The sequence below is a fragment of the Corvus moneduloides genome, chromosome 2, assembly GCF_009650955.1.
Source record: "Corvus moneduloides isolate bCorMon1 chromosome 2, bCorMon1.pri, whole genome shotgun sequence".
Taxonomy (NCBI): domain Eukaryota; kingdom Metazoa; phylum Chordata; class Aves; order Passeriformes; family Corvidae; genus Corvus; species Corvus moneduloides.
Window position 1 is genome coordinate 26450177 of NC_045477.1, and position 13706 is coordinate 26463882.

The window sequence follows — 13706 nt, forward strand, 5'->3', positions numbered from 1 at the left end:
GAAGGTGCACAACACCTCTTTAACAGCCCATATCCCTTTATTACCCGCTCCTGGGCCACATACCAGCGGGACACAGGCGTTGCTGAGAGCTAAGTGAGAGGGAACCCTGGCAACGTGTTTATCAGTCGTTTTGGCTCATTTCACTCTAACCATGTTATTTGAAAATCTCAGCCGTTCCTTGCCTATGGCTGAAATGGATGCCAGTATTAACAGGAACTGATTCTCTGTATGTAGAGTTTTGCTTCAAGCTAAAGGGTAGGGAAATGGCAATATAATTTTTTTTTTTTTTGCTAATAAACTTTACATGTTTTCTATAGAAGACAACATAGAGAACAATAGAAAGAAAATTTTGCTAGACCAAGATGATAGCCAGAAAGCAGCAAACCACTGATGCCAGATGATCAAGACCAAAATATTTAGCTGTTTTTTATAGACAGCTGAGTAATCTTGTGGCCCAGATCCTCTTTGTAGCTATGTTTACTAAGGTATGGTGATGGTAATAACAGTAATAAAATGATAATACATATATAATGGTAAGAATAGTAATAAAATAGTAATAAATATGTAATAGTAATAGATAGTAGTCAAATTCTGCACTACAAGGAATCTGTTCTGGGGCTGAGAAGAGCTTGTTCTTTCCCACCCAACTCTGATTATCCAGATGCCTAGGAGGCAGGATATGCGACTGCACAGGTGGGAAGCTTGACCCCTGGTGAGATTTCTCTCTGGCATCAGCCAGTTTGGAGAACAAACTTCAGGTACAAAGTAGGAAGCCCTAGCAGTGGTAGCAATGTCGTGGAGATCAAGGGAGTGGAGCAAAGGGAAGGGCAAATCAAGTAGATAGAAGGAAAATGTGGGATAGATTGAGAAGAAAAACAGCAAATAGTTTACAGGACTGGCAAAGCTTTAGGAACAGTAGTAGTGGGCAAAACTTTAGATAATGACTTTGAATGTAATCGTTTTATTTTCCCCATTTGTCTAATATTTCTTCCGGATGGACAACAAGGCTCTGCCTTATTAAACAGAAGTGATTCAAGCTCTTATCTCGCGAAAGGGAAGAAAGCGGCAGAGGTCAGCGGCCGAACGCGTCTGGGCCAGGAAAGCACGAACAAGCACAGCATAGCAGACAGGGATCTCTTTGCTGAGGGGGTTCCAGGAAAGGCGCGCACCTGCCCCTGGAGGAACGGGGAGCGGAAGAACTTCGGGGGCGAGTGACCCGCGGCGATCCCGGCCCAGCCCAGCCCTGCCCTGCCCCGCCCCTCCCCTCCCGCGTGCAGGGCTTCTGGCCCCGCCCACAGGGGCGGCACTGCCCAATCGTAGAGCGGAGCGTGGCCCCGCCCCCTCGCGCCGGCCAATCAGCGTGGGCGCAGCGCCGCGGGCCGGGGCCCGAGCCTCCTCTCGGGAGGTGACCGGGACGCGCCCGCGCCCGGCACCGGAGCCTCCGGTCCCGGGAGCGCCTTTGGCCCGGCCCGGCCCGGCCCGGCCCGGCCCGGCATGGCGGACTCGCACGGGGGGCGGCCGGCGCAGCGCTCCGCCCGGGCTGCCGGCGGCGGCGCGTGCTGCTGGGCGCTGCCCACGGCGCTGCTCTGCGCCTACGGCTTCTTCTGCAGCGTGCGGCCGTCGGAGCCCTTCCTCACCCGGTACCTGCTGGAGCCGCACAAGAACCTCTCCGAGACCCAGGTACCGCGGCCCCGAGTACCCTCCTTCCCTCCAGCCCCCTCCCCCGCGGGGTGCGTGTCTGTCTGTCCGTGTTTTGTTCGCAGTACGTGAGTGCTGGGAGTCACCGCCGTCTTTTCCCTTCCGCAGGTGTTCAACGAGATTTACCCGGTGTGGACTTACTCCTACCTGGCGCTGCTGTTCCCCGTGTTCCTGGCCACGGACTACCTGCGGTACAAGCCTGTGGTCCTGCTGCAGGGCCTGAGCCTCATCGTCACCTGGTTCATGCTGCTGTACGCCCAGGGGCTGTGGGCCATCCAGTTCCTTGAGTTCTTCTACGGGATGGGGACTGCCACCGACATCGCCTATTATTCCTACATCTACAGTGTCGTCGATATCAATCTGTACCAAAAGGTTACCAGCTACTGCCGAAGTGCCACCCTGGTGGGCTACACAGTGGGCTCGGTGTCTGGGCAGATCCTTGTGTCAGTAGCGGGATGGTCCCTTTTCAGCTTGAATGTTATCTCCTTAACCAGCATATCCATTGCCTTTGGCACGGCGTGGTTCCTGCCCATGCCACAAAAAAGCCTTTTCTTTCACCACCTTTCAAGTCAGCGGCTTAGCTGTGAAATGAAGGTCATGGACTGTAAAAATGGAGCAGTTGTCCAAGATCATCCCGATGTGCAGAGGGCACCTGGCTGGGAGGATGAGGCAAAAGTTCCCTTAAATGGGGAGGGTCATTCAGCAGAGAAACAGGTGAGTTGTGCCCTGAGTTTACATGAGAAGGAGATGCTGTACTGACATGGTTGTGAGATGTGCCTGTATGTACATAGCATAGAGATGTAATATCTAACAGCAAAAGAGAATCCCTTTACTTATCTCACTTCCTTATTTATGCCACGAGGAGAATTATTACTGGCATCCTTTTGCTGTTTGAGCATGGTAGGCTGTTCCTTAGTTTTTCTGAAATTGCTCTCCCTGTCTTACAAGGCTGCAGTTTGAATGCTCTGGGCATCAGATTGCCATCCATTGGTACAAAAGCAAGGGACATCTCTGGGATACTAAAAATTGAGCATATTTCCAAACTCTGTGTGTGCTTCTGGATGCACCCAGTGACTTGCAGAAAAGAGGCAATTCTTCTTGCACTCATATTCTGACATTGTTACTCCAACTGTTGTGCAAATTGTGCTGTATAATATTTGGGGTTTATCGTATGACCCTGGAAGGAAACTGGTCTAGGAAAGAAACTGTAGTAGTTCTTGAGAGCACTTGGAAGCAGACATTGATTAGCTACAGAAGGGTAGAATATGGATAAATTGCAGGAAGCACATTTGCATAGTATCAGCTTAATGCAGCCCCTGAGAACACCAAGGTAGTGCCCTGACTTGTGGCTTTTGTGGGCTGCATAACCTCTGGCAAAGCCATTTGTATGGAAACAAGTGTGGGGACCCTTGCTTGGTGGAGGGACCTGCTGGGTCCCACCTGGGTGAGCAGCCTCCAGTTTTGAGGCCCAGTGTGAGTGTGTAGTTGCCTGCTTGGCAGGTCCCTGCTGGTCACGCTGCTCCAGGGAATGCAGGCAGGGGGATTCTTGGCTCTGGGGAGAGGCCAGCCTTGCTTCTTGGACAGAAGGAGGCCGTGCTGGTTCTGAGAACGAGCCAGAAGGTAAGCGCGACTGCTGGATTAGTCAGCAGTGGGTATTTCTTAGCAAGTAAGCCCCAGTTAGCTGGTTTGGGGGAGGCAGCATCCAGGGCTGCTTTCTGCTTCTCCAGCTACAGCTAGGAATTAAAGGTATTAACATTCCAGGGACTTAATCCTGCCCCATCCAGCACGATCTTGTGTGAGCAAGGATATTTTTACCCGAGTTATGCTTGCATGCTGAAGGGCATTTGTTAAGACAAATTCTGTGCCAATAATGACTAATGTATAACTTATCCATCCCTTTTGTTTACTTTACTCCCCTTCTGTGAGGGTACATGTAGTGCCAAAGTAGTGGAGAAAAGTTTAGAAAAGGAGCAAGTACACCTGCCTAACTCCCCAGAGGTCACTTACACCAGGTGCTGAAGGCTGAGGAGCACTGGAGTGTGATGATTGTCCTTCTTACTGAGGTAACAGCAACCATATTTCATGAGCATGGATGCCTGTAGGAATAATTGTACTGAAGAGACACAGCCAGGCCATAGCAGGGCAGGTGGGCCTTTCTGGCTTATCAGACATGTGCTTAGGGCTGAACAGCCAGATCAGTTTTTGCAGTGTGTGTGACGGTTCCCTTCACTTGTTTTTCTGCACCTAAACTTGAGCTTCGTGTGAAATCTTCTGTGTGGGAGTTATGTGCTAAAGTCACATTGCCACAAGCTCACCTCTTCCCGAGTTGTTCTGTTGTGTTTTGGAGGAATGGTATCCACAGAGCAAGAGTTAGGCCATTGGCATAGCACTGGTGGGACTGTGTGGTGTTCAATGAAGATGCTTAGAAATCAGTGGCACTTGAAGGGGTGGAAGACAGGGAGTTCAGGACAGGTTTCAGGCTGTGGTCTTTTGGGGTTTTAGTAGAAACATTTTAAAATGAGTTTTATTGCTCATGGAAACAATCTTTCCCAGGCACACACTGCACAATTTCCCCAGGGAAGGGGCGTAATGCCAAGAGCCCAAAGTTGCTGCTGCTGTCTGGAAACCACTCTGAAACTGGACATGTGACAGCACAATGTGCAATAGCTCAGTCCTGTGACAATGATGTGTGTTTCCCTGCAGGGAATCCAAATTCACAGGGGCCTGAGGTGCTGGGTGGGCCTTGGGGCTTTGCCCAGTCTTGCATGAAGTAACTGCTCCTGCTACTCAGACTAGCAGGGTTTTGCCCTACAGGGTCTACACAGATTCTGTACATGTGTGCATGCAGCAAATGCAACCAGGAACTTTGGTGTACAAAGTAAAGACATGCTCTTTTCCTCTGCTGCTCTTGACATAAAGTGGTAAAGAACAGGACTGTAACAGTCTGTAGGTAAAAAGCAATTTTGATTGTTGTCATCCGCTGTTGCTAGAATAGATACATTTTCAATTATTTTTTAAGGGTTTGCCCCCTTTCATGCTTTTTCTAGAAAGATTTGGAGTGGAAAGCTTCATTTCTTATGTCATGTCATTTGTCAGGGCACTTGTATGTGCAGGAGCTGCCAGTGTCTGGTGGAAGTAGCTTCTGTTTTGCTTTAGATCCCCAAGTGACATCTCTCACCTTCTTGAAGCCTTGGTGAGCTTGAACAGGGGTAGAGCATGTGGTAATGAGATTGCTTCTCTGAGTATTTATAAACCCCAAATGCCTGTACTGAAAAAATCAACTTATATGGAGAGAGATATAGTCATTTGATGTCTTTCATGTTCTCTGTGCTACAAAATTTGGTTGAATTTGAATCAGGACTTAAAAGTGTCAGTGGGTTTTTTTTGCCTTTGTGATGTAAATGGCTGGCTTCTGATCCTGTCTTGTCAAAGTGGATATTGTATCCCGTTCTCTGGTGTTTCTTCTCTGGTGCCCTTCAGTTGCTCACATAACATGTGTCTGTCCCTGCTCTCTTCTGGGGAGAGCCAGAGACGGAGAGGTGATTGGGGCTGAACCCTTCCTCTGCATGTAAGGATACAGCCCTGGTTGGCAGAGATGGGAAAGCTTTTTATTCATTACTCTATAGAGGTTTGTGTCCAGGAGTGGTATTGTCACTCACCAGTGATCAGACCAACTGAAAGGGGCAATTTTGTGGAGCAGTGTGGAGTACTCATAAACAAAGGCTTAACATTTCTCTCCCCTTCCTTCTCCTATTTATGCAGAAACAGAAAGTAGATATCGTAAAGGTGCTCAAGGATCTCTGGCGGGACTTGCTGCAGTGCTACTCCTCCAGGACCATGCTCTGCTGGTCTGTGTGGTGGGCACTGTCCACCTGTGGCTACTTTCAGGTCATCAACTACGCTCAGGGCCTGTGGGAGATGGTGCTTCCTTCTCACAGCGCGGACATCTACAATGGTGCTGTGGAGGCAGCTTCGACGCTCCTAGGTAAGCTTCTGGCATAGCTCCTGTTCTGCTGTGAGAAATGTCTTGTTTCCCTCAAGGTCATTAGAGCATGATTTGGAAGTGCCTCGCATTCCCCCAAGCATGCAGGAGAGGTAAACCCTGGCATCTGAGGTGAATCTTCCCTGACATGCACAGGTAGGTGCTCAGTGTGAGTTAGTCGCTGAAGCAGCCCTGATTCTCGTAATTCTGTACGTAGGTGTTTAGAGGAGCCTCCCAAGCCAATCTTCATTCTGAAATACTTGGCAGAAGGCTCCAGGCATGTGGCTGACTGTGTGTTCTTGGCTGTCACTATGACGGTGGGGTTATGCTTGTTTTAAGCACTCAGTCAGACATGGGGTCCTGTGTGTTTGGTTTTCCACCGGGAGGGTACCAAGGTTTCCTGCACACGCACAACATGCAGTGAGCCATGGTTAGTCATTTCAGCACTGTTAGGAGCAGAAGCTATTAAGATGAAAGAAGTTGGTTGACTTGAAAGGGACAGGTAGGTCAGTCAACACAAGCATTTGTTTATGAAGTTGTTCAGTACTGTTTCATTACCAGAACTAGGGCAATACCTTTTTAAAGTAGCTAACATACCCTTACAGAGGTTTTCTAGATGTTGCTGCAGCGTGTCTCTTTTCTTTGATGGAGTCGTTGTTCCATCATCTGCTGTGGACATCACCTCCTTGGGGGCAAAAGAAACCAAAGTACACAAATAAATTATTAGTGCTTTCTTGGGCATGCTCAGCCCCTTCTTGAAGTTCAGTAGGAAGCTGTGGCTGGTTTATAGTTCTAAAAGCCAGTGTACAACCCGTTGTTAGCTGGGTTTGAAGCTGTTGGCAACTTGATGACTTTGTCTGTTCAGTCCCTGGTGTGCTAAACCTGCACTTGAATAGCTTGGTCTCATACACTGTTTCTCCACTCTAGCATGAACCTGTGGCTCTTACTTCTTGTTTGAATTAGCTTCCTCTACCATCCTGCCTTTGTCCCGGGAAGGAGAAGAATTGGTATCAAGGGAAAGAAGACCCATAATGTGGCCTAATATCAGCAAGATTAAATATATATATATGGAGGGGTATTCTTCAAACCTTATCATGACCAGTTTTGATAACAAGGTCCTTTTTTTAAAAGCCTGTGAACAATGGACCTAAACTCTTGTAAAACTGAAGTTTTTTAGTTTCCCATTTTGATTTTTTTCCTCAAGTATCATTTTTCTAAATAGTCTAATCATTTTGGGTCATGTTTCATAAAAGCAAATTAGCCTGAACTGCTCAAAAGACGCAACCAAAAGTCGTTCAAGTTGATAGAGATTAATTGCTTGAAAGAAGAAAAGTTTAATGAATTAATACTCACAACTAAAAGCTTGAAATGTGTAACAGGACTGGAAATCCTAACACCTGTTGAGAATGAGCATGCAGTGACCTGCCTTCCTAGGCACTGGTGCAAATGCTCTGACTCCTGATTTCCAGTTTGAATTTATTAATGAGCAGTTTATTTGTCTCTAATGTCATGCCAAGTTTGTATTTTAACACAAAATCTTTGTTCTGGGCTAAAGAAGCCAGGTTTTTCTAGTTGTTCTTTGGTAAATTTAAGCTCTTTGTTCTCTTCCTAATTAGCCCCTCTTTGCACCAAACCTGGTTTGAGTTGCATTCCTTTTGAAGGTGGATAACCAGAATTGCACTCGGATTTATTCAGTGAGGCCTCAGACTTAGAGAAGCACATGCTGTTTACTCTTCTCCTTGTACTAGAAATACCTCTCCTGCTGCATCCCAGATCTGATTTGCCATTTTCATTGTTCTTAGTCATTCTGTGCTCAGTTAGGAGCAATGTTTGGCAACCTTTGCATAAGGTGCTGTTGCCATCCCTGCCCTGCAGAAGGGTTTAAGTTGGCATGGTGACTCATGTAGCTGTCGGCTCCCTGTCCTGGGAAAGAGAAGTAGTATTCCTTCTAGGGAGATCAGCTGAATGTTACGTTGCATCCCTGCACCTTCTTTGGAGTGTGGCAATCCTTTATCAGTTTGGGTTGTGAAACCACTGGATCAGCTGAATGTGTTTCATTGAAGGCCAGAGACTGAATATCTTAATTAGGTGTCAGGTTGATACAGCCTGGGCACATAGGGAGAGCACAACTTCATGAATTGCCATGAGATCTTCATGTCTGTTCCCAAATTTCAGAATTGCTGAGATAGTAGGAAGAATGCTCTAGGATTTAGGTTCTTTTTGCATATCAGAGTTTTGCTACTGGGGAAGCCAGACTTTCAAAGAACAAGATGTTAGTCAGGTCATGTCACAGCAGGCACTGAGAAGACTTTAGTGGGGGAAAATCAATCCTTTGCCTTGGCATAGCTCCCTTCTTCACCAGTCTGCGAGATTGATGTGAGGTCTGACAGGATCGCAGGCTTGTGCAAACTGATGGTACATAAGGAGTCTTGGTGTGCTTGAAGGTTTTCTAAGACAGCAGGCCAGCTAAGGGCTACAAAGAGCTTAGATGGTGCACTGTAGCACTTCTGTGCAGTGGTCTACTGCTGAACACAATCCTGTTTTTCAGAGATGTCCTGTAAACCTCCCTTTGTCAGTATGCTGTTTGTCTGGTTTGCTGTGTACAGCCATTATGCTGTTGGTTGCTATTTGGCTTGTTTGCAGAACAAGGCCTACTTGAAACGGGAATTTTCTATCAATGTAATGTGTATTTAGGCTACTCAGTAGTTGCAGCTGTGGTAGTGCATGAAACACACCTTGTCTGCTTGTTGAATTGCATGAAATACCACATGCTTTCCCATCCTATGATTTGTCTTTTCTCCCCATCCACCCTTCATAAAATCCAGCCAGAGTTACAAACCTGTTCGGGTTGTAAAGGATTGTTCTTGCACAATCAATAGTGCATGATCATATGCTGTGATTAGGCTGTATCCCAGGAGATGTGGATTTGGACTCCTCTTCTTACTTACTGTTACAGCCCAATGTGGAGATGACAGTAAATGTAGGTGTTTCTGCCTCCTGGGAGAGAGCTCTAACAACTGTGCTTTAAAGTGAGTAGTGTCTTCCTCCCTTCTAGCCTCTGCTAAAGCACCACTAAATAATTAGGTGAGTGCTTTTGAGAACCAGGGTTTGCATTTCTCAATAGAGACTGCCCAATTATTGACCGCACTGCCACAGTCAAGTGTAGAGGACTGGCTGGCAGTGCTCTGAGGCCTGGGGCTGTCATGCTTCCAGAGCCAGATACGAGACTTTGGAGGCAGTCAGCATTGACCTATGTATTTTTTTCCTGTTTCTGTAAAAGTAAATGGGACTTTGCAGCAGGATTCCAGGTGAGGGAGGGGTCAGGAAGGAGAGCTGCTAAGGTGTTCTCATTTGTGTCCTCCATTTCATTCATGTTTGGCTGTTAGGGGCTGTAGAGCTCCCAATACACCATCTCCAAATGGCTCCAACTGTAATTACTAAGAGTTATGCTTTCCTTCCCCTCACAGGAGCTGTTGCAGTTGTTGTTGTGGGTCACATAAAAACATCCTGGGCAATGTGGGGTGAGGTGGCACTTGCCCTGTTCTCCTTTCTTATTGCTGCTGCTGTGTATGTCATGGACACTGTTCGTAACATCTGGGTGTGCTATGCATCCTATGTCGTCTTCAGAATTATCTACATGATGCTAATCACAATAGCAACGTGAGTATTTGTAATGTAAACTGCTCTCAAGGTTACAGCTGGTGTGAAAGCAGCACATTTTCTGTGTAACGAGTCTGTTGCAAGGGTTTGTCTTGTGATTCAGATTGGAAGCTGTGGCATGGAGATATATTTGGCTGGCAGTGTGCCCAAGCTTAAAAGTCTTGTGACACTGAAGTGACTGCTTCTAAATATTAGATAGTGCTGATTGCTAGGGGGATGTTTTTCGTAAGTGTGCCCGTAGTGAAGTGTTAACAGATGAGGAAAGGACAATGCTTTGCCTGGGTTGAAGCATCAACTTTCCCTAACCTGTAAGAAAACTACTTCAATGTTATTTGTCACTTTGGGGGGGAAAGCATAGCTGCTTTTGAACCACATAATCACTCCAAGACAGCTCAAGCACAGTAAGAGGGGTGATGCTGAAACTGGCAACTGCAAAGGGAGTTCTGGTTAGAAGGTTGCAAGAGGTTATGGACCACACAGCAACAGACTGAAGCTTTGAGATTGCCAGCAGTTCTCTGGTGCCAGAGTGCATTTCATCTTGTCCACGTGGCAAGACCCTTTACACTGGATAGCAGGGCTGCTTCAGTAACACCAAAACCCACAGGGCTCCCTCAGTGGTGGGTGGGGTTGTTTGTTTTTAAAAAGAGGGGTTGCATGTGTCTTATGGGTCTCTTCTAGCTTCTAAGTTAATCCATCATGATCCTATTTAGGAAAGGACACTTATCTGTGCAATGTAATTTAGCTGTGGAAAATACTAAACCAGTCAGTGTAACTCCTCAGGGTGCATAGTCATTCTGCCCAGAAATGTTCCTGCCATTCATGCATTCCCCTGCTTTTTCCCTTATGTTTCTGGTTGACCTTTCTTTCCAGGTTCCAGATTGCTACAAATCTCAGTGTGGAGCGGTATGCGCTGGTGTTTGGGGTCAATACTTTCATTGCGTTAGCACTTCAGACTCTGCTCACTTTGATTGTCGTGGATGCCAGTGGGCTTGGCTTGGGCATCTTCACCCAGGTATGATAGATGCTCTTACCTTTATTGATGGGAGATAGGGAAGGGAGGAAGATAAACTAAGCTGTAAAACTTCTCAGCTACCTGTTTATGGGTCAAGGATTTGACAGAGAAATAACCACTGATTCCTGATATTTTAGAAGAGGAAGGGAACTCATTTATTTTTTTAACATTCTTACAAATCTGCTAACTGCTTGGTTTAACCACTTCTTTTTATTTTCTTTTCCCCTTCTCTGCAGTTCATGATTTACGCCTCTTACTTTGCGGCCATCTCGCTGGTGTTCTTGGTCAGCGGCATCTGCAGTATTGTGAGAGCTTACAGGAGGCGAGAGCAGATGCAAAGCGGATCACCTGAAAGCCAGTAGTGCACCAAGAAAAGACTCTTGGTGGCTACATATGAAGATATAGGTCTATTTTTAATCTCTGCCTTTTCTTCCCAAGGCAGCCACCTTAACGGTATATGATCCATATTTATACTATATTAGTAGCACATTTTAGAAGGTAAATGTATTAGCTCTTACGTAAGTAAGAACAAATATCTTCTTTCTAAAATGCCTTTTGTTCTTCTGTTGCATATATGGGATGTGCAGCAAAGAACAGTAAATTTTCTCAAAGAATGAGAAAACCTTGGGAGGTTTTAGTCTAACACTGTCCATCTGCAGGCAGTTTTGTGATTGTCTGCTGAACTGCTGCTCTCTGTCATGAGGTGCTGCTACAGGGCAGAAATGAGGGCACACTAGCAGACCTCTCTATGGAGAGCCCCGGGCCTGGAACAGGAGGTGGCCTGAGGGCTGTGCTCTGCAGTGTGGCTCTCTCTGAGGCTGCCCTGTGATGCTGGATGCTCTGTTTTGAGGACTGGTACACGTTTCTGCACATGCTTCCTTGAGGAGCTTGGACTGCTTCTCCTGTTCCTGTCTGTCATCCCTGCTGCCCGAGGTTTACCTTAGCTGATCATGGTGCTTCCCCAAAAACATAACTGTGTCCTGGGGCAATCTGTGACACTGGTGGATGGGCTATCAGCAGGACTACCTGTGCCACGAAGGCCTGTGCCCAAGGGACTGTAAAGCTGGAGGGGAACTTGGAGTTGAAATAGGCAAAATGCTAATCCAAGGGACCCTTGGATAACTTTGCCTTTGTCCCTCAGGGCTGCAGGTTCCTGTGATTACAGGAGTCATTGCCTCACAACCTGGGGCTGGACTGTTTCAGGGAGATGGTGGGTGTTAGTGGAGCACTGAGAAGGAAGGTAACTCACAGGCTTTTAAGCTATTCTTTGTGCCCTTAGAGAATTTTGACTATGGTGATTAAATTGACACCTTCAATTATGGTAGTTAACAGAATGACTGCCTGAGGCATTGAAAAATGATGATTTATGGTCTGTCATTTTTCCACCATTATTTTAAAATGCCTTTATGCTTCTGGTGGGTCTCTGTCCACTAGTTCTACCTCTTCTTTCCACATGAGCAGAACAATGAATGTTTAGAGTGGGCAATTCTTTTGTTTTGTCCAGTTTAAGCAATTTGGGATTTGCCTCTCATCTGTTTCTTAAAATAATTTATTTTTTCCAAATTGCTTCAACACTGAGGAGGAGTTGCACAGAATTGGCCTGGGCTTGGCCACCTTGGATACTCGGGCAGCATGACCAGCACAGCAACAAATGCCTATGGAGTGTGCCTGTTGCTGTGCAGGTTGTGGTGAGTTTAAGCATACAGGAGAGCTGGCAAGGAGGAAGGTGCAATGCAGCCTTTCCCTCCATGCCTTCTCTCTGTGTGTTCATTAGACCTCCTTTCTTCTTCCAGCTGAAGAAGCAGCTTTGGTTCATCACTTGCTTTTAGTGCCATGGAGACTTCACAGCAGTGGGGTTGGGAAGGTGTTTTCCCTCTAGCTGGGACATTTCTCATCACTTTCTGTGAGCCTCAATCTTTACCACACAAGGTGCATGATTAATGTGTTTGGCATGTGCTGCCTGGGATCCAGGGACCCCTTCCAGGCTGGCTGCTCAGGGGAGCCTGCTCCCCAAAGCTTTTCTTTCTGCAGGCTGCCTGCTGAAACAGCCCCCTAAGGGGGGGCTCAGCTGCACTGGCATTTACACATGTAAACTTATCTGCCTTATCCTGAAATGGAAACTTGAAGCCACCCATGTATATGTTCCTTTCTCTACTGTTTTTTGTTTTTAAAAAAATAAAATCTGGAGCCATGAAGTGCTAGCTGATGAGCTGTCCTGGGACAGGGCTAGTCTGTCCTTTGAGTTCCTTGGTCTGATGGCAGTTGGAGCAAGGCAGGGGGAGTGACTGTACAGCACTCCTGTCAAGTGACCAAAAGGAGCAGCTCAATTTTAATCATACTTTTCATACAGAAATCAAATCTTTGATGGGGAACAGCCCAGTTATTTTAAAAGCAAGTCACAAATTAACTAATGACTTACAGCATTATCAATGGTTTTTGTACCAAAGTAATGAAACTGTGGCAACTGTAATAGAGAGGCTCGCTACACTGTGTATGTTTTCAGGCCCACAATGTATGGATGCCATACCTGGATGTTGTTAAGGTTCTGAGCTGTGCTGTTGCTGTGGTGATGAGGTGACTATAGAGCCTGATTGGAGCTGCATGCAGAGTTAATAATGATGCCTATGAAATTCTGTAACCATGTGGACACTGTTGGTTTCTAATTAAACAGCTATTTTTGTTAAATAAAAATACTCTGAGATATCCTGTGTGGACAGTGGTTTTTTTTCTGTTTTGATACCCTGCTAATCCACAGCACTGCTGCTGCAGGTTGTTCTCAACGTCTTTGTAAGAAAGAGAATAACAATACAGAACAAAACATGCAAAAAGAAGCAAGGCTTCAAGAAGCTGATAGTTGCTTGCTGGTTTGTATAGGTTTGCATAACTCTGTGCAAGTGTCTTGTATTGAGGGTTCTTAACTGCTGAGCGCTTACCCTCACTGATGCAGGGTAGCCCTGGTCAGGATGCTCCAGTAACTGGGGGTGACAGTAATTCAAAGCAGGTGTAGGTTTGCCATGCAGGAGGACCTTTCTACTTACATTGACCTAATTACAAAATTGAAGCCTTAAAGGAGAAATGCTGTAAGGTCCCCATCCTGGCACACCCACACTTGACGGCCTTGGAAGGCTTTCCTTGTGCTGTGTTTCTAGAAGACATGGCCTGTACCTCATAGTACAGGCTGGGCTGGAGGGCACAGTGGTCTGTGTGGGTAGTAGCCCAACAAGCCCTCTGCACAACACCAAAAACAAGAGAAAAGGAGTGTTCTGGGGAGGAAAGGGGGAGGGGAGGTTTTCTTATAAATGTTTCCTTCAGAGCTTTATTGCTGAGTTTTCTTGCTGAAGGTTAGGACTGTTG

General features: G+C 46.5%; 1 protein-coding gene across 1 annotated transcript; it reads left to right on the forward strand.

Moving 5' to 3' along the window:
- The first annotated feature begins 1479 nt into the window (after nucleotides 1-1479).
- On the forward strand, nucleotides 1480-13055 carry SLC19A2 (solute carrier family 19 member 2). Its single transcript, XM_032098590.1, has 6 exons — nucleotides 1480-1680; nucleotides 1807-2412; nucleotides 5461-5683; nucleotides 9148-9340; nucleotides 10211-10352; nucleotides 10589-13055. Exons 1-6 carry the CDS (start codon nucleotides 1495-1497, stop codon nucleotides 10712-10714), a joined length of 1476 nt encoding a protein of 491 aa, XP_031954481.1. The 5' UTR covers nucleotides 1480-1494; the 3' UTR covers nucleotides 10715-13055.
- The last annotated feature ends 651 nt before the right edge of the window (nucleotides 13056-13706 follow it).